Genomic DNA, 27017 nt, shown 5'->3' with positions numbered 1-27017 from the left:
CTCCAATTTCCACTTTTTCTTTTCTCCCTTACAGAATATTGCCGGACCCCTTGCCTCTCACAACGCTAGCGCCGCTGCAAGAGGTTGATTGATGACGCCGTTCTTAGCCTTGGCCGCGGTAGCGCGGTGGAGTTTTATGTGCTTGGCGGGAAGCGAATCTTGCCAACCGGAGCACTCACACACAAAAGAAGCCAGATTAGCATGTGATCCTGGATCCCACTGGATGGACCGTTAAGAGACTCTGGCGGTTGGAATCTCACAGATCGACTACCCTTATAGACACCGACTGCCAGCTGGCCTTTGACGACGTCAAGAAAAAGAAGGAAAGAAAAAGGAAATTGTTGCGGTGACCACGTCTGTCTGTCCTAGATAGGTATATTCACTCTACCATGACCTTTTCTGTCTGCCGTCAATCTACACCGCATGTGCGTAACAATTTAATAGAGCAGGTATTCGAGTACGTAGCGCGAAACTTTTTCCGTCGCGAGCGTAAAAAACAAAAAAAAAAAAAAAAAAAAAACATGGTATCATCCGTCTGCCTGTCTCCTCCATCCATTTCTGTACACCCGCTTGCTTGCTTGCTTGCTTTCTTGCTTGCGCCAACGTTGATGATGACCATAACAACGGTAATAACTCTCCTTTCCCACAGAAGAAGAAAAAGAAAAAAAATAAAGAAAAATTTTGAAATCCCATATCTCTTTCTCATCATCCATCTCCCATATCAAAACCCATTAATGGTTAAGTAGCACCAGCTAGGCAAGGTAAAGTAGGTATGTATGCCCATAGCAAACAGCAGCAACATAAAAAACAGCACGGAACAAAAAAAAAAAACCCAGCGAAGAGGAAAACATAAACACCCCAAAATTTCCCCGTCAGTATTACCTCCTCCACCCCCAAAACCCCCCCACCTCCTCCCCCTCCCGTCCCCCCACCACCTGACAAGACCGTCGTCCCTTTAGGACTCTGCTCGCCCCAGCTCGTCGCCACACTCGCCATACTACTCGATCCTGTCAACCGCCCAAACAGTCCCCCGCCAACACCAACACCAACACCATTACCAGCACCACCATGATTATGCGTCTGCACCTCCCGCTTCAACTGCTCTAACTGCCTCCTAACCTCCTCCAACTCCTGCTTCGCGACGGCCTCAGCAGCCTTCGCCTGCGCCAGCTCTAGCAGTAGCGCGTCCTGCTCCGAAGTCGGCTGCACCGCCGGAGCAGAAGAGGACGTCGTCACTCCCGCAACAGAGGACGTCGCCGCCAGCGAGACCAACGACTCGCTGCTCTTCTTACGCTGCTGGACCGTCAGCGAGGATGCCCTCTTCGTCGACGGCACGGTCACACCCTGCGACGGGATCGACCGGCTCCTAGCCAGCTTCAGCTCGCGCAGGCCTGACGTGTTACTGCTTGTGCTGCCGCTGGTGCTGCTGCGGCCTAGGGTCGGGAACCATTCTGACGTCCCAGACGAGCCTGATGTCCCGCTGTCCGAGGCGCGCAGCCGCATGGTGTGGATCTGTCGCTCTAACCGCATCTTTTCCTGGTGCATATTTCTCACGTGCGCATGGCTTTCGCGAAGCTGTTCGCGCATCGACGATACTTCTTGCTCAAGTTCCTGCACGCGACGGTCGAGATCCTTGCAGCGCGCGCGCTCGGCGGCGATGTCATCTTTCAAACGCGAAATTTCTTCTCGGAGTTGCGTCTTCGTCTCGGGATCAGACGGCGGCGGGTCGGCGGAGAATCGCTCCTCGACGAGCGTCAACAAATCCGAAAGCTGTTCGGCCGTCGGCTCGGGCTGCGACGTCGCTTCCTCATCAGGCGGCGTTTCGCCGTTGGCGACGCTGGCGCGCCTGCGCAGGCCATCCAGTAAGCTGCGCACGGCGCGCCGATCCTCCTCGCGCTCTTCTCGCTCGCGCTGCAATTGACTGGTCAACAGTGCGTGATTGCGTTGCAGCTCGCTCAGCGCGGTCAGGAGATCTTCGATCTGGCTGTGTAGCGCCTTATTGCTGTCCTTGGACGCGGCGAACGGGGCGTGCAAGGTGGCCGGAGTGGTGGGCGGCTCATCGGCGGCGCTGTCGCGGGAGAGGGACGTGGCCGAACTGAAGACGCTGGCGGCGGACGAGCTGCTGGTGGACGACGACGAAACTTCCATCGAAGAAAGACTCTGTTTGGATGTGCTGCGCCGAAGCATGCTCAGCGGGCGCGATGTTGCATTCGTAGTGGAAGAAGTGGCGTGGTTGTTGGCGTTGGAGTTAGCGCCGTTCTTCAGGGAGGTGGCAGGTGGAGTTGACGTTGTTGGTGTCGCAAATGTGGCGCCAGATTTCGGCGTCAGGGCAGCCGTGCCCGCAGACCACAGGCGACCCAAGAAGCGGGATGCGCTGGCTTGTGCCGCATCCGTAAAGCCGCGAGGATTGGCTGCCGAGCTCTCTCGGTACCCTTGCTCCAAGGCGGCCAGCCGATCCTTGGTCACGATGTCCGACAAAGACGTGAAGTCATTGACAAAGGCGTCAGCGTTGTAGCCGTAACAATCCCACAGCCCGCGCGACAGCAGCAGGCGCACCACGTCTTCCATCTCGCTGCAGGCCAGGATGCGCGCCTGATTCTTTTGCATAAGCGACAGCGATACCCGCATGACGGTGAGGAGGTAGCCTTCGGCAAAAATCACGTCGTAGATGCGAAACAGCATGGGCAGGGGGCAGGTCACGCCAAAGACGCCCAGAAACCACTGCGAGAGCACCGCCAGCTCGACGTGATGCTCCTCCAGGTGTGTAGCAACCGCTGGAAGCACCTCCTTGAGCAGCTCTCGAAACTGGAAGATGATCTTCTTCAGGCCCGCCAGGTCGGGTACGAAGCACTGGCGAAGATCGTCGTCCTGGAACAGCCTGTGTAGTACAACATAAGTTAGACATCCGAACGACACATATGTAAATCGTTCTTAAAAGAAAAAGGGGGAGAAGAGAAAAGAAAAAGAAAAAAAAGAAAAAGAAAAAGAAAAAGAAAAAGAAGAAGGAGAAAAAAAAATTCCGTGGGCCAAAACTCACTTCACCAAGACGCAAAACGCCTGCTTATCCGGCATGTGCATCAGCAGCGGCGCAACCAGGAACGCCAGACCCTGGCAATACCCGATCTCCTTGTCGTAGAGACTGAAGCACTTCAGCACGCGGCCCAGCATCCGCTGGCCGTCGCCGTCCGGGTCGCGGAACATTTCGACACCAGGGAATGTGCGGCCGAGGTCCTTGCTAATGACACACTCGTATGGGCTCGATTCGCCAGACAGGCGCATGAAAACCTCCTGCAGGTCGGGATCCCGAGCGCCGGCCATGCTCTCCCACACGACACCGCGCAGCGGCGGGGGAATACCTCGGCGAATCTTATTTGTGAGTAGGGTCGGCAGGCGCGCCGCTGTCTGCTTGGGATCCTTCACGAGGGCCAGATAGAAATCGAGCTCGGTCATAGGTGTCGGTGGCAGGGTCGAGTAGCGCAGCGCTGGGGGCTGTGGTCCGTTGACCAGCCGGCGCAGCTGGGCCATTGACGGCGGGCGCGGCTGTCCGTCGCGGGGGAGACGCTTGTCAATGGGCTTATTGGCCTTTGCCTTGGCGATCTTTTCGTTTTCCTGCTCCAGCTTGGCCAGCAGCGAAGCGGTAGACTTTTTAGGAGGGAAAAGTCAGCAGGCATCTCTAGAAAGGGGGCAAACATGTACATACATGATCCAGCCTCTGCGTCTTACTCTCCATATCCTCCTTCTTCTGCAGACCCTCCCAATCAACCGCCTCATCCTCCTCTTCGCTCGGCCACGACTCGCGCTGGCCTTCCTCGCCCGTCTTCCCAATCTCCCTCGGAATAGTATTCAACTGCCGCCTGGCTGGTTCAAAGATTTCGGAATCGCTATCATCGGTTATGGTGCTCGGTGTCGGTGGGGGCATGTCGGCGGTAACTGTTTGTCCCGTGAGCGTCCTGACGGGAGCTGGCTTGGGAGTGGCCGTGAGCGTAGGCGACGACGGCTCCGACGGCTCCGACAGGCGAACCGTCACGAGCGAGTCGCGTTCAGTCGCCTTGCTGTCGACATCAGAGGCATTGGGCGGCGTCGAATGCGCGGTCTTGCCATCTTGGTCGAGCTCCATTCCTGGTGTCGAGCTGCTGGAGCGTTGTCTGGTGTTGAGGAAAGTCGGTAAGTCGGTCTGCGGGATTGGATGGAGGAGTTTGTGGCGTGGCAAACTGGAACCCCTATTCGTGACCCAACGGTTGTTCTCTCTTAAAACAGTCAAAACTGTCGTCGAGCTCCTGTCTATCGCCCAAAGTTCTTGTAGGGAGCTCCGTAAGCAAAAGACGTTAAGATTCTTCCGTCTTTCGTCTTCCAAGTGTGTGGTGCGGGTCTTGGCACGCGGCGTCTCAGTCTCGTCAATCGTTACGTTTCATCCAGCGGCCCGAAACAGGTCAGCCCGGCTGCTAGTGTTGACGGGGAGGGGGGAGGGCCCGTCTCTATGATCTCGCAGCGCAATGATGAGAAGAGGGGGGAAAAAACGCAGACTCGATCGGGCGGTGAGAAGGTAAGAACGTGATACTGAATTTAGGGCGGTGGGAAAGCTCGAAGGGGGGGGGGGAGATTCAAGCGATCGACCTGCATTTGGGATAGAGCGACCCAAGACGTTAACAAGCGAAGCTTGCATGGGCCCGGCCCCGTTCGTGCCTCTCGTGCCCCGGGGTATAGGAATGACCTTGCCTGCACGCTCGATCCCGACGCGCGACCTTGCCGAAAGCGCTCCTTCTGTGGGCTTGGCTCCTCCCTCCCCGTTCTCCAGTGCGGGGCTCATTGATTCAGTCACCAACCCTGTACCGCCAAATGGCAGCGTTCCTTGTCAGGTCATCGCTGACCTGTTATTTACAGACATCTGAGTCTGAAAAAAATGGCCATCCATTGAGCGCCAGCAGCGGCCCTGGAAAAACCCGTTTGCATCATGTTTGCTCGGGGCCAACGGTGCTGAGGCTCGCATTGGCCAGCGCACTGCAGCAGCTCCCGGACTCTGATTGGGGGCTTGGCCGCAGTGCATGCGCCCGTGAGCCAATGGGGTGTTCTACTGTACAATTTTTCTGATCGTGGTCTCACTCAACGGCCGCCAGAGCATGCCGAACTAGAGGGGAAAAGATAAAAAAAAACATCCACATGTGAATCATCGGCGGTTGCATCTCAGGGGAGGGGGCTTTGTGTGAGTTGGCTTTTCTTGATATCTGTAAATATACCGTAATTTTACACAATGAGGACATCGAGCTTTTTGATAGCCAACAAACGGGAAGACCGATGCGGATGACCAAACGCATAAATATCGAAATTAGTTGCGCATAGCGACCTTTCAAACGCTACATCGCGCTATCCGATAGCAACCCATCTTTTGATTTTGCATAGTGTTTTTTTTTCGTTCATAGAGTGGGCGCATGGCTGAGATAGAGCTCAGTCAGACTGCCTGTGTCCATCCTAATGGTATCAATTCTGCTACCTGACCACCACAATCCCTTTTGACGCTCTCTACCCCAAGATATCCTCTTGTCCTGTTTCAATCCCCACCAAACACCGCAAAACCTATCCCCTCTGTCCAATCAAGACATCCTGACCCGAAGAGTCTAAACAAACACTGACGATCGACACACAGCCCCATCCCAGAGACAGGGAACAACCTTCTCTGATGAGATCATCAAACGGCCCGGCCCGCAACGACTAGATGACAGGGTGAAGCTGATCTCAAAAGCTCCAGTTTATGGTAGCCAAGGGATATGCTCCCTCCGTGATTATTCGATTCCCACTTGCTAGCTAGTCGATCTAATCTAATCCTGAGTATTCATATCCCTCCCTTCCTAAGGAGAAAGACATAACTGAACTCCAATGGTATGTCCATCAAGCACAGCAAAATGAGGAGAGAAAACAACGCTGGACCAAAAAGAGTAAACACCATGAGCAAACCATACAGGCAGAAATCATCCTGCCATAAACTCCTAACATGAGACCGAAGGTTTGGCTAGGCCAATACTATCACACAGATTTGTCCCTTAGTCCAGAGAACCATACACCCAACAACTCATTTCGCACTTGTCCATCTCGCTCATCTCACTCACTATCCTTCCTAAAGAGCAAAAAGCATACACCCTAATCCCAAGTTCTTAACCCTATCGTTTCCCACTGCCACTGATCAACAAATCAGTCTCTCTCCTACTTACGTATTATCCAGCCTTCCTTTATCCTTCTCTAATCTTCCTTCATCTCCCACTTACTGTCCCATCCCCATAGGCCCCATCCCCATCCCCCCAACCTGATCCCCCTGAGCGGGCCCTCCACTTGCCGGCATCGCGGGCCCCATTCCCATAGGCATCATACCCATCGGCGCCCCGACCGGCATGCCCATCGGCCCCATTGGCCCCATCGGCCCCATCCCCATCATCTGTCCTGGCGGTCCCATATGTCCCTGGCCTGGCATGCCGGCCATATGCTGTTGAGCCATTGTGTGGGGTGGCATACCGTGTTGCATTTGGTTCAGCTGATGAGGAGGGAGTTGACCCATTTGTGGCATTTGGCCAAGGGGCATGCCGAAGGGGGTTTGGGGTGCGGGGGCGAGGGTTTGAGGTTGGGGTTGGGGTTGAGATTGAGGATGCGGCGGGTGTTGTTGCTGTTGTTGTTGTTGTTGTTGTTGTTGTTGTTGTTGTTGTTGTTGTGGTTGTGGTTGTGGTTGTGGTTGTGGTTGTGGTTGTAGTTGTGGTTGTGGTTGTAGTTGCTGGGGTTGAGTTTGAGGGGGGAGCTGTTGAAGTTGTTGCTGAGGCGTATGCATTGGTTGGGGTTGCTGGCCTTGTGGCTGCTGTTGCTGACCCTGCTGCTGTAGTTGCCGCATCTGCTGCGGTTGTTGACCAGGCTGCTGCATTTGACCTTGCTGTTGCTGAGGCTGTCCCTGATTATGACCTTGCCCCTGCTGCTGGTCCTGCCCTTGCTGCGGCCCCGGCGTCGGCGCGTTCCCCAGCGCAGGGCTATTCTGCACCGACTGTCCCGGCCCGCTCGGAGCAGGCGTAGACCCGGGAGTCCCGGCCGCGGCACCATTAGGGGCACCGCCGGGGGTAGGTCCCGATGTCCCGGCGTTCTGGGCGCCCGCGATTGACCCAGTCGGCCGATGGGCACCCTGCATAGGCGGCATGGGTGGTTCCTTCCTCGGATCAACACCGGGGTACAGAGCCTGCAGCTTCTTGTATAGGTTCTTGAGAAGCTGGTCGCGCTCGATGCGGTCGGCGATGGGGTCGGCGGGCCGGAACTCGGGAGGATCATCGGGCGATGGAGGTGGCAGTCGTATCTTAAGCTGCAGATTGAGAGGCGGTGGTGTGAGGTAGGCAGGTGATGCGCCCGGTGGGGCCTTGCCCGGCTTGCGGTCGGCCAGGGCATACATGTATGTAAGGTTCGCCTGTAGACGGCGCATGCACCTAAGTCATCGTTAGCACTTATTTCAACAACAGACACCACCACAAGACACCATAAGACTCACTGATTATAGTCCATATTCGCCAACCTCTCCTCCTCAGCATAATCGATATCCCCATTCTTAACCCCCGACGCCTCAGCAGCCGCCTGCTCCTTCTTGAGCTCATTCCGGCTGTTCACCAGCTGTATTGACTCATACAGCAACTCCTGGTTAATCTCCAGCAATATCGCGAACCTCTCCCTATCTCTCGGATCTGTCGCCGGGCTCTGGGGCGTCGAGCCCACGGCTCCTGGAGTAGCCGCCGTCCCATTAAGCTGCTGCTGAGGAGGCTGCTGAGCTTGCTGTTGCTGCTGTTGTTGTGCCAGACCCTGATCCCCAACATTCGGGAACGTCGGCGTTTGCGGTGTCGCAGCCGACGTCGCTGGCGGCTGTGGCGGCTGGGTAGTCGTCGGGGTCTGGGTCTGCGGTGTGCCAGTTGGTTGAGGAGTAGAGAACTGTGTCTGCTGAGGGGGCATGCTCGTGGGCGTGCCCTGCGGAGGGTTAAATGCCGGCCGCTGGGGGGTTGATACGGGGATGGTAGGAGCAGGCTGCTGAGCGGGCATGACGCGCTGCATTATGGGCTGCTGCGGGGCTATGGCGGCGCTCATCTGGTAAGGGTTCATCTGGTTGGCCATCATGAAGTTGGCGGGCAGCTGGACCTGGGGCGCCGCGGAAGACGGGATGGCGGTCCCGTAGGGCCCTGTCGTGAAAGGCTGCTGGAATGCCACTGTCGAAAACGCCCGTGTTAGTGACCATTGTGGAACCAGACAGGTGAGAGAAAAAGGTATCTGCAGTTCCCACTTGAGATGGGCATGTAAGAAAAAAAAAAAAGAAATGCCCGGTGAGACAGGATGGGTAGGACGGGGGAAGTACGAGGATGAGCCCGACATAAGACGTCAAGAGATCAAGTACACTTACTTTGGCCATTAGCAGCCATGTGTGGCATAGCGGCATTCTGCATCATTCCTGCAGGGCCAGCGGCGCCCATCAGGGCAGGATTGGGCCCAGCAGCGAAGGGGGCAGCACCGGGCTGGGTGCCCATGGGGAACTGCTGAGCGTTGAACATCATCTGCTGCTGTTGTTGCGGTTGTGATCCTTGATGATGCTGCTGCTGGCCCGGCTGTTGCTGCTGAGGTTGCTGCTGCTGCTGTTGCTGCTGCTGCTGCTGCTGATTCGGCACTGGCCCCGGGCCGGGCTGCAAATGAGCGCCCTGGGGTGGGGCAGCAGGATTGAATATGGGGCCGGCAGCGACATTGGGGTAACCATAGGGGGCTGAGTACATGACGTGGTGGTGGTTGGGCTGAGGGCAGCCCGAGCCAAGAATGAGGCGGCGGAAGGAGCTGGCAGGGGGGTGACGATAGCAAAGGTGGAGGGAAAGCGGGCACTGGCGCCGGCGAAGATCAGCTCAAGCCTCAGGGACGGGGGGCCGTGTGTGGGGAAAGGACGCGGGTGTCGGTCCGATCCGGAGGAGCTCCGAAGAAGTGGTTCCGATGAATGAGATGTGGGTTTCTTTCTTTTCTTTCACCCACACGGTTGACGGGCAAGCTTGTATCAGTTAAGATAGACACTTGCGTCCTGAATCCAGGGAGGCACAGAATGTACCTGTGTGTCTCGACAAGGTCAAATGCCGATCTGCACGATCTCAACCTTGGAAAGTTGTTGTGCCAAACCAGTCTCGGGTAGTCCAGGGGGGTACAGGCAGGCAGGGCAGCGGCTGGCGACCAGCGACCAGTTCGCAGCAAGCAACCAACAAGGGACTCGAGCGCCTTAAGCTAGGTTCGGGGATCTCTGCTCGGCAATTCTCCGTACCTGTAGTCAGCAGGGACACGCCACGGGATGGGTGGGTGCCAGAGCCTGCGTGGGGTACGGGCCCGGGTGATGCGAGATAGGTAAACGTGCGTATGCACACGTGGGAATGATCCCGCCGATGGGCAGATGGGATGGGGACCAGATAGGATAAGATGGGGTTGTGTGGGATAATAGAATGGGATGGGAATAATGGTATGGATGAGACGGTAAGGGTAGGGCCGACTATCACTCGGCAGCCGGAAGCCGAAGGCAGACCCGACGCGGAAACGATGTCAGAGGTGGACTCAGACTGGCTAGACCAGGCCGAGGCCAGATCACCGATAGACCCTAACCGTGGTGACGACTAACGACTGCAAGAGACCCACGGGACGGGCAAGCTGGGACGCCTGCAACAGACTGACTGGCTGACGAGTCGCGTCTTTTTCTGGTGATGTGATGTGCGTGCCTGTGTGTCTGCGTCGGTACAGGTCGGCTCGGTTGGTCGCTCTGCTTGCTTGCTTTGCACCAGATCGGGACCGTCCGCAGTGTAGGAGCTCAAGGTTTGGGGGTTAAGGTAGGGCGGCTGTCGCTTGTCGCCTGTCACTGTTCCAAGACCACAAAGCGGGGAACCTGGAATTGATGTGCGACAGGGTCGGGTCACGAAGCCAAGGGCAGAAGCAGGAACCGACTCATAAACAGCTCAGTGCCAGTTCCAACGCCAAATAACGTCAAATACCCGCTGATTCGGAAACGCGGGCGTCTGTGTGCAGACCTGGCTGATGTGTCTGACGGCGGTTTACCAGGGAACCTGGAAAGGGTATATGATGGTGACAGGTCGGTCAAGCGTGATTGTCAGTGTATTTGTGAGTGTGAGTGTATGTGTGTGTGGTGTGTGTGTGTGTGTGTGTGTGTGCCCGTCAGATCGCTTGGTATTGGGACACTTGCTCTCAGATTGGGAGCAATCGACTGAACTGTTTTGCTGAGCTGGGCTCGTGGCCGTGTGGACAGCGGCTGTGGAGGGGGGAATGGCCGATGGAATGAGAGTGCAGACAAGCAAACGCTGCTGGAAGTGGCGGGCAGGTCGCGAGAACGGGCCACGACACACGAAAACTGGGAGCGGGCACAGGCATGGTAAGCTGTGGAACTGGATCGACCAGTGGCAGGAATTACAGCTGAGGCCCCAAAATTCCACAGACTGCAGCACGCGCCAGAGACACAAAATGTGGGTCCCTGCTTGACTCCATGCGTCCTTTCCCAGCTTGTGCATGCCAAGATTGGTTATCCCTGATTGGGATTTGTGGATCCACTGCACATGTGGAGCATCAATACAAGGTTATCCGCTCCACTCAGGAGCTTTTTGTGATTTTTGATCATTTGATTCCGTTCTCTGTGCATTCTTTCTCACAGTGCGTTGAGAGAGACTCGATCACACAAAACACAATAGACACAGTAGATCTCACTGCAAAACAAGGCGATCTAAATACGGTTTTTTTCTAAAAAAAAATTCTCACTTATGCTTCATTTATGGTCATTCATCATGTTCTCATAGAATCATAAAACATTACATTACGCTACATTTTCATTCATTTGAAGCGGGTGCCATAGATGCTGTTGCCCCGCACAACGTTGATGAAGTGCTGAGAGACAATCTCGCCTAGAAGCCAGTCAGCATTGTTCTCAACACAATGTATTGCAACTCCCAGAGAAACATACTGGTCTTGTCGCTGGGGTGCAGCTCATCATACCACAGGAAGCCGGAGCGCGGGCCCAAGCTGGTGAGGTCCTCGCAAGGCGAGCCGCTCGGCGGGCAGTGATGCCAGTAGCCAGTGACGTTGTAAGGAGCATCGAGGTACGAGGTAGGGTTGGCGATGATGTCACGGAAGAGCTGGTGGACATCAAACAGGTCGATGGTGGCGCCGGCCCAGCGGTTCGACAGCTTGCGATGGAAGGCAAGGCCATATTTCCAAGCCTGGTTGACGGCGCTCGAGTACTGCTTGATCTTCTGGCCGTACTCGGTCATGTTATACCGGGTCTTGGTGGTCCAGAACTGGCTATCGCCGGTGCCGCCGTTCTCGGGGTGGGCGTAGAGTGGGGTCAACTCGAGAGGAGCCGTGTTCAGGAGGACGAAACGGCGGCCGCCCTTCTGGTAGATGGCGTCGAACACATTGAAAGCGCACTCGACGAAGTCGGCGATGGTCTTACCGGGGGCCTCAGAGTCGGAGAGGAAGGCATCAAAGCCCAGGTCGTTGGTGCCGATCCACAGCGCGTAGACCGTGTTCTGCGCGTTGCGATTGGGGTACAGGCTCCGGTAGTTGACGTCGGCCTGGAAGCTGGGAATCTCGTCGTCCAGCACGGCCGGGAACGAGCGGCCGATGTAGGAGAAGTAGCGCTCGACGATCTGGTTGCTGCAAACAGCGCCGCCGACGGCGTAGTCACGCAACTGGGCGCCGACGCTGTTGGCGGCAAACTGCGCCCACGAGAGACCACCGCTGGCGGTCACGTTGCTATAGTCATGCATCTGGCCTGGTGGCGGCGCCTGGCCGTTGTTGACGATGTAGTAGACGAGACGGCCGTTGTCCGTCCAGCTGTCGCCGAAGGTGACGAGGTATTCGAACGGTTTCGGCGACGGCGGAGGATGAGGAGGAGGAGGACCGCCGGGGCCGGCGGGCGTCGGGTTGGCCATGGCCGCGGCCGCGCCGAGGAGCAGCAGGGACGAACGCATCTTGACGACGTTCTCTCTGGACAGACGACCTTTGCTGTTTCACAGAGGGCAGAGGCCTGGAGAGATGGTGATACTTGGAAGCATCTCGTCCGCGGTAGGATCGCCTACACTTTTATACGCATAAACTTTCCTGGAGATATCTCTGCTGAATTCCCCTCCTTTCCCTTCCCCCCCCCCTTTTCCATCCCATTTTTCCCCAGGGTTCCATAATACCCGGGAACCGAGAACAGAGCCCCAGCTTCCGAATGCATGGACGTAGGCTATTTTGCAGGCCCCACGGTGCAGTTTGTGAGCCATCTTGCTCACCCCATAATTGATCAGGTCGAGTTCGGCAGCGGACGAGCTACGGCCCGACATCGCCGCAGCGTCATGGCGACATGTGCACCCGCTTCCGGTGGGCGGCACTGTCCCGAAAGTAGCACATCACTTCGTCAACGCTTTCCAACTGGGTACCGCGCGCCCGGAACCTGCGGCTTTTCCCCTCTCGCTTTCTGCTTGCTGCGTGTCTGCACGACCGGGGGGTCTATGGTCGGTATCGAGCGGAACCCGGCGGCGGGAGTGTCAGAAGGGAAGAGGGAAGAAGGGAGATGATGGAGACGGGACTGGGGGACGGATGGGGACAACTACGCCGAGAATGTGCGCTGAGGCCGTAGCGTCGTTACATCGCGCCATCTTCCCTGCGTCTGTCGTCTTATTGACAGAGCTGTTTTGGGTGATTCTTCGAGAGTTCGACCAGTCTTCCACCGTTCCACATTCGGGCGGTTTCCGGGTCATAAACGCGGCCAGAAGCAGAAGCATGCAAGAAGTCCAGCAAGCCGCCTGCCAACAACCCGTCATCCGCTTCTCCCCGCTAGCCCCGAGGCCCACGGCTTCCAGAACAGGTCAGCGGCCGGGATGATCGGGGGCCCGGGACGACGACGTCGGCCAACGCTGGTCAGGGGCTCAGAGTCCGGGGAATTGGCCAATCGTATGCGCTCCGGGAGAACAGGCTGAATGTGCGCTTCCCGCTCACAACCTTGCTACGCTGCGTATCGCCAGGCCACGCAGCCCGTCATCGACGGTTTGCGTCAATTTCGTCGATTTCTGTCGATTTCTCATGCGAGGAAAGGACGAGGCTGGGGACGACATCATGCAGTAAGAATCGCTGTGGAAACGTGGTTTTCGAGCCGTGTAAGTATCATGATCAATAGTCGAACAGCAGATCCCACCACGATTTCGAAATTTTTTAAAAAAAGTTTTTTTCAAAAAGAAAGCTTCATCGCATCCTACAGACAGACCAGTTGGTGACTGTAGTCGCGTTAGTTTGTGAGGTCTTTGCGCTTGTGCTTGCGCGTAACAGGGGAGAGAAATGGGATTGGGAGATGTTGATGGTGACTGTGGTTGCGGTTCCGGTGGAGCTGAAGGGGTTGGGTGGGGTTCGAAGTTCCAGCCTTCTGGAAGCCAGGGGCCCAAAAACAATCCGATGGACTCATCAGGGTTAGGGTTTCGGTGCATACCTCAAGTCTGTTCGCCATGATAACAACAAAGGGGATTTTCGAAAAGTATTTGCAATCTATGCAATCCGGTTCATACCCTCTACCACTGTCATCACAATCATCAGAGTTGTAGAGATTTTTGGCTTCAGGATGGCTGAGGTTATCCTCTGGCTACACTGCAGGCGACGGACCCGCTCCGGAGTCGGCGAAAGTTTTCTGTTTCGCTTTCACTGAAATTTCATCGCTGAAGACTCACTCACGAATGACTCTTCTTATGACTCTTAACTTGACCTGAATAATCTCATAAACCCGCGCATTAGACAAGTCAATTCGGCCTCACCAGACATATTTTCACAGCATGACGGCCTTCAACCTCGAAACCTGCGCCCGGCCCAACATTCTCCAGCTGGAGCCGTACCGCTGTGCCAGAGAGTGAGTTTGCCCCTCCCCCTCATTTCTCTTACCCACTCTAACCTCCCCCCCTCCCTATCTAGTGACTACAAAGACGACGGCACCAACATCCTCCTTGACGCCAACGAAAACGCCTACGGTCCTCCTCTCCCAGCCAGCAATGGTGTAAATGGCTTCAATACCCCCGACGTTCCCTCGATCGCCCTTTCAACTCTTCACCGCTATCCCGACCCGCATCAGCACGACCTCAAGCAACTCCTCTGCACCCTGCGCAACACCCACGCCCACACCCAGAAAACGCTCACGCCCGCCAACCTTTTTGTCGGCGTCGGCTCCGACGAAGCAATCGATGCCCTGCTGCGGTGCTTCTGCGTCCCCGGACGTGACCGCATCCTGGTTTGCCCGCCGACGTATGGCATGTACGCCGTCTCGGCACAGGTGAATGATGTTGGGCTGGTGAAGGTGCCGCTGCTGAGTGCGGAGGAAGGGTTTCAGATTGACGTGCCTGCTGTGCTGGCGAAGCTGGATGAGGATGTTAAGAGGGCGGAGGAGAGCCCGGAGGGAGGAAGAATCAAGTTGGTGTATTTGTGCAGTCCGGGGAATCCTACAGGCTCATTGCTTCGCAAGGAGGATATTGCGAAGGTGCTAGCGCACCCCAGCTGGAACGGGGTTGTGGTGGTTGATGAGGCGTATATTGACTTTGCGGCGCCGAACCCGGAGACGGCGAGCTTGGCTGAGTGGGTGACGGAGTGGCCCAACTTGGTGGTCATGCAGACGCTCAGCAAGGCGTTTGGTTTGGCGGGTATCCGTCTGGGTGCGGCGTTCACGGATCCGGCGATTGCCCGACTGTTGAACAGCCTTAAGGCGCCATATAACATCTCCAGTCTGACCTCGTCTATAGCGTCGTATGCTTTGTCGGGTCAGGGCCTGGCCACGATGCAGGCCAACCGGGCACGCATCCTCGAGCAGAGGGACCGTCTCCTGCGGGAGATGCCCAAGATCCCGGGTGTTGGCAGGCTCCGTGGCGGGACGGACGCGAACTTCCTACTGTACGAGATGCTTGATGCCGGAGGCAAGCCGGACAATGCGACGGCGCTCAAGGTGTACGAGCGGCTAGCCGAGAACCAAGGCGTTGTTGTTCGGTTCCGCGGTAAGGAACACGGGTGTCTAGGTTGCCTTCGGATCACGGTTGGCACCGACGAGGAGGTTACGAGGTTTTTGGCGTCACTGGAGAGGGTTCTGAGGGAGGTCCGGGGAAACTAGAGGGGTCTAATTTGGACATAGACACATAGAGAGCGTATAGAATGCCAATCCAAGGTCTTGTATTTTTTTTTTTCATGCGATGCCCAGTCCAGCCCAGCCCAGCCCAGGGCAAGTTTCAATATGTTTTTCTCAGATGCAATGCTTCGCCATAATGCACAAGCCAGTATGTACAGAGCCCAAACAAACCAAAGTACTTTTGAATTCAAGAAGCAAACTCCCTCACCACCTTAATCTCATCACCCTTCAACGGCAAGGGAGCCTTATCCGCCAACAAGCCCTGGACCGTCTCCAGCGCACACATCTCCTCGCCCAACCCAGTAACACCGTCAAACCCGCCGACATACCACTTCTGCCCACACTGGGTCCCGCTCTCACCACCCGTGCACGACTGGGCAGCGGCTAGGACGGTCGGGTACCACAGCTCCTCGATGATCGGTCTAAGCTGGGGAAGGAACAGCGCCGACGCATATGCCCAGCGCGAGAAGTATCCCTTGAAGCTGCGCATATCGGCTGTGCAGGTCCCAACTGTTTCACAAGCGTGCTCATACATAATATTCGTGGCATTCGGGAACGGGCTAAAGAACGACCGGGCCGCCTGCAAAATACGCTCGGCCCGATCAGCCCACTTGGCATCACCGGTATGATCAGCCAGCACGGCACAGCCATACATATAGATCGCGGCGCTGTAAGAGAAGGTAACGGGGTTGGTGTCGGTGCAGTTGTTTCTAGCGTGCGCGCCGTCGTACACGTTGCCGTCTTTATCGATCATGCCGACGGCCTCGGTCCAGTCCCAGACCCTCTCGGCCCACTCGAGGTAGGTCGTGTTGCCCGTGGCGCGCGCCAGGCGCGCCGAGATCTGGAAGAAGCCGCCATTACTGACCGTGTTCTTGTAGTCCAGACCGTTGGGGTTGCTGGCGAAGATTTGCCACAGCAGGCCGCCGCCGCAGTGGGTGGTATTCCAGCGCGAGGCGAGAGAGTTCCATAGGTTCTGGCCGAGCTGCAGCCAGGAGGGGACATTGGGGTCTGGCTGAGGGAAATTGCGCTCGGCAGCTGACATCACGGCGAAGCCCCAGAAGGCTTGGTCATCGTTGCCCTCCTGACCGAAGTGAGAGGGCAGCATGTAGTCGAAGTCTGGGCCGACCTGGTCCAGCAGACCGCGGGCGATCAGACGGTCATAGGTGTGGTCACCAGTATAGTGGGAGTAGTCCAGCATGCTGCCCATCAGGGCACCGGCCTGCCACCAGTAGTGCGGCTCCGGGAGGTCGACGAACTTGTCCGGGGTGCCGGAGTAATAGGACATGGCGCCGGCAGCGAGGGTCTTGGCGACACCTTTGATGGAGACTGCGATGGTTATTAGCAATTTGGGATGGAACATTATTGGGATTATGGATCATACCCGGATCACTAATGTTGAGATCCTTGGGGGCAAGGGCAGCAATGACGGCCCCGGCGAGGGCAGGCTTTCCCGACTTGAAGAACTTCATCTTTTTCGTGAACCAGCAGTGTCCAAGAGACCAAATAACAGCCGCACAGCGAGCAAACGAAGGGAAGGTTGCAAGTCAAATGAATTCCAAATTTGAGGTAAAAGAGCGACTGTCAAAGCCGACAATAGGGAATGAGAGCCAACAAAAGCACCAGGCACTGCACAATCAACAATGGAAACAATAAGAGATGAGGGATGGTCCGCGGACTGCAACGAACGTGGTTGACTTGCAACAACAAAGATAACAAAGAATGTGAGGGTGTCGACACGAAAAGGAGAGCCAGCTGGCTGACTGGCAAGCTGAGCCCGAGCCGACAAGGAGCTGGCCTGATGATGGAGAAATGGAAGATGATGAAGTTGCAACTGCAACTACGCCGCTGCAACCTCAGCAAGTGGGAATTGCCATCCTTTTCAACCACCTGCGAGCTGTTGATCCACGCAGCCAGCCCCATCTGGCCCAACGCAGTGGGCCAGACTGTTGGTCTCTTCGTGAAGATCGCCGGTGCGTCCGCCAATCGATACCGTCGATAACTAGCAACGACGGCGGTATGCGGGGGACCCATTGCAACCGCATCCGCGTCCGGACTGCTAATTTTGACAATCCTAGCTTTTCGTCATATTTTTATTTGCTTTTTCCCCTTCTTCTTGTGCTGGCTGCCATATCGCCGTTTGAGCTGGCCGCCAGCTCATCCTCGTCATCAGCAGCGATTGCTGAGAAATCGCTCGTCTCTTTGCCGACGGCTCATGATGAGACTACCATCACTAGCCAATCCGTGCGCGAAGTTTTCATCCCGGCACAGGCACCAGGACCAGGCATGACGTCTGGCCAAGCAGGCACGCTTCCCCGGCTACAGCGCCTGCCCCTGTTTCGGCAAAACGCTGGGCAGGGGCCAATGACGCCCTTTTATTGGCGGAGATCAATGCCACACCGCTGGAGTGGGTCACACCTCGTCCGTTTTCGAAACCTGAAACAACGTGGAGCTCCACCAGGGTGTAACCCTGCGATCTCGAAGCGAAAATTCCATCTCAGCTCTTAGACAGCCGCGCGCTCTAGGACACAGCAAGCGCTCCCACATACCGAGCTCACAGGTCCCTCAGAGCTGGATCAAGCTGTATCCAAGGGGAAACGCCGGAGAACAGCATTCTTCATCTATTTTGAGTGTATATTCACATGATTCAACAGTGAGTCTGCTTTGACCGACAGCTCAACAGCTCACCATGGTTTTCCAGAACTTCTCGGCGGACAAGGGCGAACATTGGCGTTGCTTGTCCCAAAACCGCAATTGGTGCGGCTCCGGAGTAGCTTGTCAGAAAGGGTAGCTCGGGGAATTTCAACGTGCCTTGACTCTCGAAGCCAGCACCTTTCGGTGCTAGAGAGGTTGTTTAGAGAGATCACGCTGTGGCCCTCTATTAAGCCACCACATCCAAGATCTTTCTCCCCCCAACATCCATGGCAACCCACAAGCTTCCGTCCCGTCGTTATAAAACGATTATATGCGAGATCCCAACCTGCTGATGACTGCTCCCCAACGACTGTTAGCCAACACGCCAAGGCGGGCGGATGTCGTTCGTTCCCGACGGGGAAAATTTTGCGGGGACTCCGACCGTCACATCGTCCGACCCAGCGTGGCCCAAACGTGGTTAAACATGGTCCAAGTTGCGGCACGGATAGACCTTCCGTGATGGTTCCATGGTCTTCATCATGCCTTGGGTGCATAACTCGGCCGGGGGACCGCCAACACCAACACCCCGACCCGACCGAGCAGATCGTGAGGACTTTCGTCTTACACGTCAGACCGTCTGTCGTACAAGCCCCGTGAATGCTCTCGTGATACCCAGATGAACTGGCAAGCACCAAAAAACTATCACAAAATCTTTCCCAGAGCTCTCCATCAACTATTCCCAATGCGCAGCTCAGCAGCCAGCCCTGGGCTGCATGAGGCACGACTAGTATGTTGACGTTGCATTCAAGCGGACCCTGAGCCATCAAAGTGCTGTGTCTGGTTAAAGCCCCTGGCAGGAAAGGATTAAGCGTGCAATCCATCCGATGTAGCAAGAAATCAACAAGCCTTCCAGGAGTATGGACGTCTTGAATAAATAGATCTCATTTCCCGGCCGCATCTGTCTTCAGGTCCTCGTCCTGCTTGTCTCAGACTGCCCCGTCGTTCGTTCATATAGTCACTCGTTCCCTCACCGACCTATCCCTCCCACCAACTGCCCCCTATCCTACTATAGTCGATCGTTTTCTTCTTCTGCCGTAGAGTCTATACCTAATCCAAGAAAAAAAAAAGACTACCACAACCATGGCCCGTGTGTCGTCTCTGGCTCTAGCTGCGGCCGGCATCTCGGCCGTCGCGGCCCAGTCCGACAACGTCGTCTCCATCCTCATGCCCTACGCCGACTCGAACGGCATGCACGCCTCCATCATCACCGCTGCCCCGACCGCCACCTCCTACTGGGTCTCCTGCCCGTCCGGCGTCCCCTCCAGTGACTGTGGCATCGTAGACGGCATGAGCGTCGTCTATGGCCCATCGACCTGGGAGTGGACCACCACCGCCGGTGACTGGTAGTATGTACCCCCCGAACTTCTCCCCTATTTCCCATAGAAACCCGCCGCTGACTCGATCCCAGCACCTCCGTAGCTCACTGCCAACTCAACCCCTCCGCTGACACCGGCGTCTGCACCGAGACCCAAATTTTCTACTCGTTCGAGGCCGTCCAAACTCGCACCATCACCAACTTTGCTACTGGCCTCTCCCCTGTGACAATCACTGCCGGCCCGACCGCCTCTGCTACCTCCTCTGTCTCCCCAAGTACAACCGCCACCGACACGGCCGAACCAACCGCCACCGAACCAACCGCCACCGGCACGGCCGAACCAACCGCCACCGGCCGTCCCGGCGACGACATCGACGACGAGGAACCTGTCACTAAGAGCTCGACCTCTGCCTCCTTCACCGGCAAGAGCTCCGCTACTGCCGCCCCCGGCGGCCCCGGCGCTACTGTCACTGCCACGACGCACACCACCCTCACGACGTGCCCTACCCCTGTTGGTACCGGCGGTGTGCCCATCGGCACGGGCAACCTTCCTCACTTCCCGCCCAGCCCGACGGGTCCTTCCGGGCCGGGGGTTACCAACGGGGTGCCGGTTATTGCTGGGGCGGGCCGTACTGCCGGGAAGGTTGGCCTTGCAGCTGTGGCTGGTGTTCTTGGTGCGGTATTCCTTCTTTAAGGGGGAGTATTGTTGGTGATTTTGGTGAATTTCGTTTGGAAGGGGATGGCTTAATTCTTATGATTCTTTGACGGGGATGGGGAATTTGGGTGACTATTTTACTTACGTCCACGCGGCCGTAACGGGCTGGTTTTCTTCGTTTGGTTTTGTTCTGTGTTACCAATTCATAGACACACATCAAGGGGCTTATACTATATGAATAGCGCGCTAGATACAGATAAAGATGTGGGATAATTTATAATATAGATCGGTGTGGGCAACCACATAGCTGGCGATGGATAATCATGAAGGGCCGTGGTGAAGGTGACTGGTTACTGATTGAGAGGGCGTACATCCTCGCGCCCGTCTTGCCAGCTTGTGCAGTGGATGCAGCGTACGGCCTGGTATGTCAGCAGAGCGTGTCCATAAGTTGATAGGAAATGGGGGTTGGTCGAGGTACCATGTCACTGATCTCCTGCCGGCAGTACTTGCACTTGGTCTTGTGCTTGATGATTGGGTCACGAGTGAAATGCTGGTAAACAGATGCGAGGATGTAAAGGGCGAACCCAACGCCGAGGAAGTTGATAAGTTGGTTGAGGAAAACCCTATATTTCTCAGTCAGCCCCTAACTTCCTGCTCCACATGACACCAGACTCAGAGCTTGAACCCACCCATAAGCCATAACAACCGCCCCATCCTGCCTCGCCTGCGCGATAGTATTATACCGATTGCCTTCCTTATGACTCGGCCCCGGTCTCAGCACCGCAAACTTTTCTTCCAAGTTCTTGTCCAACGGCGGCAGCAGGATTGAGAGCATGGGCAACAATAGGTCGCTCACCAGGGACGTGACCAGCCCCGTGAACATGTTGGCTGCGATCAGACCCACAGCGATCTCCAGCACGTTGCCCTGAAAGGCGAACGAGATGAAGCCGTCGATGACGCGGCGTGCATGACGGTGGGTTGTGGCTAGGAATTCGGGGTCCTCGATGGGGGAAGGGACGGGTAGTCGGATGGGCATTTTTGTCTTTAATGGGAAACGTGACGGAGAGGTCCGGTGATGATCTTAGGGTGACGGTGTGTTCGTTGGGGTGTTTGGCAAAATGGGATGAAATATGTTTGAGTAGCGATGAAAAGAGAGAAATTGGCACGTGGATATCTACAATTTCCGAGTTACAATTATACTAAAGGGTTTGTTGATATGAAGCTAGAGGTTAGCAAGAGAGGAGGGGTCGATGGTGAGCTGTCAGGGGTTGGCAAACCTGGCCAACGGCGTCGCTTACACGTCATCTTGCAGATTGGCAGATGCCAACAGCTGTAACCAGAGCTAACCGGACCAGTGGCGGCCGTCCAAGACCTCCCCACCACGAGTTGCCCGGTGTGTTTTGTTTGCCTATGTTTTTGGTATCGATGTTCAGGCTGTTGGATCACAAGGATCGTTCCATTCATAAATCTGGAAGGTTTTTTTTTTAACGATGGGTTGAAAACGAGATAGATTGAGCCTTTAATTCAAAGGCTACAACATTGGCTGAAGATTTGGTCAGGGATTGCAGCCTGGACAACCACTGCCGCAGTCCATGCTGTTTTTGGCTCCAACCCCTCTGCTTGGCAGGCTTATATGTCCCTTATTGTCTCAAGACGATTCAATCATTCCTAACTTTTCGAGATTTGGAGTTGCCCGTGGTTTCATGGCCTCTATCATATACGTCATAGTCAAGGGCCTTCCCGTCAAGGCCTAGAGTTGCGACTATGGACAACAAGCCCTGGCAACTCTTTTCTGACGACTGCCCGACGGAGATCCTCCTCCAAATTTTCCTAAACTGCCACTCTCTGAGAGATGTGGCCGCTTTGATTTTCACTAGCCGGCGACTGGCCTCTGTCTGGGAGGAGCACCATTCCGTGATCATCTGGCATGTCGGGTCTAGAGAGATCCCAGCATTTGACCGTGCCTTGATGGCGGTAAGATGACAGGCCCTTCTGTCCTTCAAAATCTGTTTCCTGACTAGAACTCGACGCACCCCGGTTTCAATAGGCCCGGGCGATTGACGACGTGTGGATAGCCTGGCATCAGCCTTTCGAGCCGCCGCCTAAGATCAATCTCGAGAAGCTCACTTGGAAGTACCGAATGCCGGATTGCGATGACCTGGGAATGGTTTTTAGCCTACAACACCTCGCACGATGTTTGGAACGCCGGTTGCAGAATTGTGCCATAGTGAAGCAGCACTATCAGGGCGAGAAATTTTCCTTATGGCAAGAACGAGTCGAACGAGCGTTTTATACGGTTTTGCTGCTCCTCGCCGTCGTGAGCCGGACGTACAATGAGCCTCTGGAGCGGGACAGTGGAAGGAGCATCATGCCCGACTATGGTTTTAATCCAGAGAAGGAATTCCCAGACTGGAACTATGACGAAGCGCTTAAAGGCCTCGCGGCCCTTTTGCGGAGGGAGTATGGCATGGATCCTATCGATAACCCAAACAGTCAAGACCCGTTTATTGAGGTCGCCAAGGATATACTAAGGCACCCTGCCTATATGTGTTATGTCGATGTCGAAAAACAGGAGCCCGTGTTTGGGCGGTTTGCAGAGTGGTTTGTCCAAAGCACTCTAGAACTGTACCGAACAGCACCACCGGAGGAAGAAGCAAGTTGGTGTCTCTTCAACTGCCACTCAGACCCCGATTCTGCAGATTGGGATAACTCCTCATACGCGCTGTATGACGCATCCGCGCTCAATCAGCAGTTTAAACGGAGTTCTGACAACTCGGGCGCAGCAAAGTTCGTCTTCTACGAACTGATGCGGGCGTTGCTCATGCATTCAGTTCTGAAAGACCATCTCACACTACGCCGGGCGAGATATGACGATGTCCCGTACGAATTCAACCCTAACAATGACGAGCCGCCGACGAAATCGCGATTCGGAAAGCCCGAGTTGCCCCCTAGGAAAGCGCGCATAATGGTCGTCGTGTCCCCCGAGAACTTCACGCCTTGTGAGGTGATCACTAGCGAAAAGGTGTCCAAGCGGTTCAGGGTTGTGGATGTCAACTGTGGCCGACGCGAAGGACCTCCTGACATCGACGTGCTGATGGGCAAGCTCGTGGAGTGTTCTTATGGACGTGGGATGTGGCCAAGAGATATGAACGCCACACTGGCCCGGTACGATCCTCTCTTGACACCCTGGCACTTTATGGTTGCGAGGGAATTCGGCCTATATCTCAAAAATGGATCAGCGGAGATTTCCCTTGGCCTCCCGCGGTGGGAGCCCTTATAAATGCTTGAGACATATATGTTTGACAGTTTTGGACACGACAGTTATACTGATATAGCTGGAATAAGCCATTGGAAATTTATGAAATAAATAGGGCAGGTCTGTTGCAAGTCGCTTCATCTAACTACGTTACCCCTCCAGCTCAGCTATCCCATCTAACTTAAGAGTCAAACCTGTTTCTCTCTCCTTGTAACTCAGTAACAGAAATCTGGAGACTTCCCATAAGAGCACTACAACGCCCGCTATATGAAAACACTACCTTCTCCAAATCCATTCCTTCTTATTGCTCAGATATGCTGGTAGTAAGGTATCTGTCCACTCACTCATCGCAAGGTTCCCAGTAGGACCGCAACTACGCACCGACAATGTAAGAAAAACAGACCACAGCTCGTGGACTTCCCTGACCATCCACTGTTTTTAGCGGCAAGAACTGGGGAGCATCCTCCTAAGGGTGCTTTGGTTACTTTTAGACGCATTTTGCTTGAGTTCTAGGAGTATACTCAGAGATTATCACCATGATGTCTTCTGCTGGTATTTCTGATGTGCTTGGCTCTGCTTCGTGAGAACAGGTCGAATCTGCGGCTCCTGCGCGAAAAAAAAAAAGAGTTGTTTCTAAAGATAACGACCCGGAAATCACGAATAGAGAGATCCCCCTTGTCACAGCCTAGATAGTAGAACTGAGCCATGCGTCTGTATCAGATTTGTCCTTGTCCGCCATCGCTGCATCTATGGACTCACGTTTTTGGGATTCACCTCTGGAGGAGGCTTGTGACTTAGTGACAGAGTGTTTTCGCGTAAAGGGCTTCGAGATTGAAAAAAAAAAAAATCTTCTCATGTAAGTGCAGTGGGTGACCGGGACCAGCTCGAGTTAGCGATTTTCCTTGTTCGTGAGAAGATGTAGCAGCTCTTCGAGATGGATGACAGAGTAAGAGATATGGTAGTCATCAAATATCTTCGACAAATAGCCGATGTTACCAGGGAATCTTGTGTGAGATTGTCGTCAATTGCTTTTGTCGTGATATCCCCTGAGGGACTTCCGGTTTACTTGTTCAATTACCTGATGTCTAGTGTTATGTGTATGCCGCCATCATCTGGCTTCGAGCCTGTTGGTCAAACCTGAGATCCCACTGGGAGCTGACTGCCTGACCGAACTCTGAACCTCCGTCGATACTGACCATTCGTGGGTAACGTTCTTTTTGTCCTAGTCGGTTACAAACTTGACCCAGTAGAAGTTCTACCAAACGTCGATGTGGACGGTGTACTTCCCTCGTCGCTTGTGTTCGACTATGACCACCCGAACGTAGTCAAGAGATTTATATCCTTTAGGCAGTTGATCCTTCCGAAGGGATTCGGTCTATCATCAAGGTGGTGACACAGGGCTCGCAGAATGTTTCATTCCTGCCTGCCAACTCAATACCAGCCTTTTGCACTCCTGTTCCGATGATTTCGGCGACGGCATGCATGAGTCGACATTGCATTATCTTGTAGTTGACAGAAGAAAGATCGCGCTCCTTCACCACACAGTAAAGTCCCATCGAGCAGAAGGCTTCCGGCCGACACGGGCTCAGCAGGAGAAGAGAGCATGAGGAGCTGGATTGGTAACATGGTTCAGGATGTGCAAAACAGGAAAGCGTCTCCGTCAAGACGTCCAGCACTGTGCTCGCAATCACTAAGCACCCAGTGAGCCAGAATGGTCGAGAGATGCCATACGGGAGATGCTCATTTCATGGCTCCCCCTCATACTTGCGTCCATCAGACAGCAACACGCTCTTGAGATTATGCTAACATACTACGCAAGAGGCAACTACCTCATTGAACACTTTTGTATCTCGACCTTGTCGAGCTTTATCTCAATTTGGCATCTTGAGCTGTTGTGAGACAGCCCCTCTTGCCAGCAGACAGCCGGCGATGGCCTCGCACTTGTTGATCTGTGCCTAGCGTCCGTAGCTTGACCCTTCGGCAAAAGCTCTGGAGCACCTCGGGAGACGTGTGGACCGTCGTCCTGTCAAAAAATGAATGATGCAGCCGATGGGTTAGGGCTCGGGATGCTGTCGCAATTGATGTTAAAGAGAGCTACTCCATAGGTACTATTAAGGTGAGATGAACTGGTGAGATGATTTTGAACTCATTACGATAAGGGAGATGAGAGCTCTCAATGGCGACTTCAACCGAGGTTTATGATATCAGGGGCTCAGAAGGTCCGAGCGGAATACTTTTACAGGTCGTTGGCGGTCAACCTCCGAAGCTTCCTCGATAATTTCGCCGCTCGGTCCCCTTCCATCGGATGTCGACGGCTAGCGCGCGGAGTCTGCGACAGGGAACGTGCATCCCAACAGATCGGTTGGCGTGGTATGCGACGAGAAGAGCATCACCATTACTTCGACGGCCTGGTGTTAGAGAGCCGGCTCAGCCCTGTTTTCCAACCGCGACGAACGATGTGGCCCGTGCACTCCAGCCATACAGAGTTCGGCAAGTTAGAGTGGCTTCGGCGCACGGATCCGCCAAGGCCGGCACGCGGGGAAATTGTGGGGCAGATCCGCAGAAAGCCCACCATCAAGCTTTTTGGCTCGAGTCTTTGGCTAGATGAATGGCTGGCACGAGGCAGCAAGGTCTGCAAGGGGCAGTGGGATCCGCAGGATCCGCCGAAATGCTGCCTCCTGCAGTCACGTTTCGCTGATAAAACTGGCCATCCCCACCGGCGCTGCTAGCGTCGTGGAGCTTGCAATCAAAATAGATCGATCCAGATGCCGCTTTGTTCGCCATCGAGGCTCTCGATCTTTTGCCGGAGTGTTGAGGTTTCGGAGGTTGAGGATAGAAATGCCAGCGGGCTGACTATCGGACGCCGAGCCCCGCCGCGTTCAATGAAAGAAAGCAATGGTGTCGAAGATTCGCCGGAATTTGAACGACATGGACGGCCGGTGCACTAGACAAGGAATCGACGGCGACAGCTCGGTCTATCCGCTGCGCCCATCAGCAGCTGCAGCATCTTCCCTTTGCCAAAAGCCTTGACGGCTGCAGCCAAGGCGCGTGGCAAGCCAACGGCCGCTTTGTGCTCCCAAGAATCCGAAGGCGCTTTTGCATGCAGGGCTGTGGAGTGTCAGCAACATGCAGACTCCATCCTCTGATTACTAGCGCCACGACGTCGTGGATATCGCGACCGCTAGCGTGGGACGGCGTTTGCAACAGCTTCTCCCCATGGGGGAGAGCGCTGGGTCATTCCTCGTCGTCTGCTATCACGGAGTGAGCTGGAATAGCGAGGTTCATGAGGTCGAGGCGAGCGAGGGCTTCTTGAGGGAGAAAATACTATGTTGCGCTTTGGAGTGTTTGATCAGCCCTGGGACGCCGATAGGCTGCGCCTCAATGAGAAAATCGCAATGGATCCTGGAAATGGGGTTTCTCGCAAATCCACGATCCACAACCCCTGTTGCTCCCACCTTGCTCCGCCTGCTGCATGTTGCCCTGTTGGAGTTCTGGGGTCGCTGCGTCGGCTACGGTAACTAGGCTGAGCTAGCGCCACAACGCTGGCTGGGTTGCCCAAGGGCTTCAAGTCGGGCAAATCACCGATATCGAGTGGCAAGCCCCTTTGTTGGTCGAGAGTGGGACAGGAGATCAATGACAAGAGAAGCGGGTGCAGGCTTCGATTGCCCTGCAGACAAAAGTCTCCCATTGTTTGCCGGAATCTTATTTCTTTGTCAGCCCATGCCGCCGCACATGTTCACCGGTCCTCGACGCTCCTGTTAACAACTTGATCTGTGCGACGACGGCTTCATGGTCTAGTAGATTTACTAGACTACACCCTACCGGCGTAGTTAGCCCTGGCCTGGCCCTTTGGAGCCTCTACGCTAGCGTCCTACCCGCCGGTTTGCCTGGGAAACCGTTTCCCCTCTGCTGCCGTGGTTTATATTCCCCAGGTTATGTCCTC

General features: G+C 55.2%; 8 protein-coding genes across 8 annotated transcripts; 3 read left to right on the top strand and 5 right to left on the bottom strand.

Annotated features, from left to right (window-relative positions):
- Positions 1–57: 57 nt before the first annotated feature.
- Positions 58–4117, bottom strand: CTHT_0038590 (uncharacterized protein; the record flags this gene model as incomplete). Its single annotated transcript, XM_006694216.1, has 4 exons — positions 58–174; positions 883–2878; positions 3038–3642; positions 3701–4117. 4 exons carry the CDS (start codon positions 4115–4117, stop codon positions 58–60), a joined length of 3135 nt encoding a protein of 1044 aa, XP_006694279.1.
- A 2136-nt stretch (positions 4118–6253) lies between these two features.
- Positions 6254–8765, bottom strand: CTHT_0038580 (uncharacterized protein; the record flags this gene model as incomplete). Its single annotated transcript, XM_006694215.1, has 3 exons — positions 6254–7445; positions 7508–8210; positions 8402–8765. 3 exons carry the CDS (start codon positions 8763–8765, stop codon positions 6254–6256), a joined length of 2259 nt encoding a protein of 752 aa, XP_006694278.1.
- A 2089-nt stretch (positions 8766–10854) lies between these two features.
- Positions 10855–11993, bottom strand: CTHT_0038570 (uncharacterized protein; the record flags this gene model as incomplete). The annotated part of the gene is made up of 2 exons (XM_006694214.1): positions 10855–10925; positions 10985–11993. 2 exons carry the CDS (start codon positions 11991–11993, stop codon positions 10855–10857), a joined length of 1080 nt encoding a protein of 359 aa, XP_006694277.1.
- A 1833-nt stretch (positions 11994–13826) lies between these two features.
- CTHT_0038560 (histidinol-phosphate aminotransferase-like protein) lies at positions 13827–15142 on the top strand (the record flags this gene model as incomplete). The annotated part of the gene is made up of 2 exons (XM_006694213.1): positions 13827–13900; positions 13963–15142. 2 exons carry the CDS (start codon positions 13827–13829, stop codon positions 15140–15142), a joined length of 1254 nt encoding a protein of 417 aa, XP_006694276.1.
- Positions 15143–15344: 202 nt separating this feature from the next.
- CTHT_0038550 (mannan endo-1,6-alpha-mannosidase DCW1-like protein) lies at positions 15345–16626 on the bottom strand (the record flags this gene model as incomplete). Its single annotated transcript, XM_006694212.1, has 2 exons — positions 15345–16483; positions 16539–16626. 2 exons carry the CDS (start codon positions 16624–16626, stop codon positions 15345–15347), a joined length of 1227 nt encoding a protein of 408 aa, XP_006694275.1.
- Positions 16627–18928: 2302 nt separating this feature from the next.
- Positions 18929–19857, top strand: CTHT_0038540 (uncharacterized protein; the record flags this gene model as incomplete). Its single annotated transcript, XM_006694211.1, has 2 exons — positions 18929–19194; positions 19257–19857. 2 exons carry the CDS (start codon positions 18929–18931, stop codon positions 19855–19857), a joined length of 867 nt encoding a protein of 288 aa, XP_006694274.1.
- Positions 19858–20245: 388 nt separating this feature from the next.
- CTHT_0038530 (ion channel-like protein) lies at positions 20246–20854 on the bottom strand (the record flags this gene model as incomplete). Its single annotated transcript, XM_006694210.1, has 2 exons — positions 20246–20441; positions 20508–20854. 2 exons carry the CDS (start codon positions 20852–20854, stop codon positions 20246–20248), a joined length of 543 nt encoding a protein of 180 aa, XP_006694273.1.
- A 728-nt stretch (positions 20855–21582) lies between these two features.
- CTHT_0038520 (uncharacterized protein) lies at positions 21583–23098 on the top strand (the record flags this gene model as incomplete). The annotated part of the gene is made up of 2 exons (XM_006694209.1): positions 21583–21792; positions 21866–23098. The coding sequence occupies 2 exons, from the start codon at positions 21583–21585 to the stop codon at positions 23096–23098; spliced, it is 1443 nt and encodes a 480-aa protein (XP_006694272.1).
- Between the last annotated feature and the right edge of the window lie 3919 nt (positions 23099–27017).

The sequence above is a fragment of the Thermochaetoides thermophila genome, assembly GCF_000221225.1.
Source record: "Thermochaetoides thermophila DSM 1495 unplaced genomic scaffold scf7180000011816, whole genome shotgun sequence".
Classification (NCBI taxonomy): domain Eukaryota; kingdom Fungi; phylum Ascomycota; class Sordariomycetes; order Sordariales; family Chaetomiaceae; genus Thermochaetoides; species Thermochaetoides thermophila.
The sequence above is the reverse complement of the archived record's forward strand: the minus strand, read 5'-3'. Positions and strand labels throughout refer to the sequence as shown.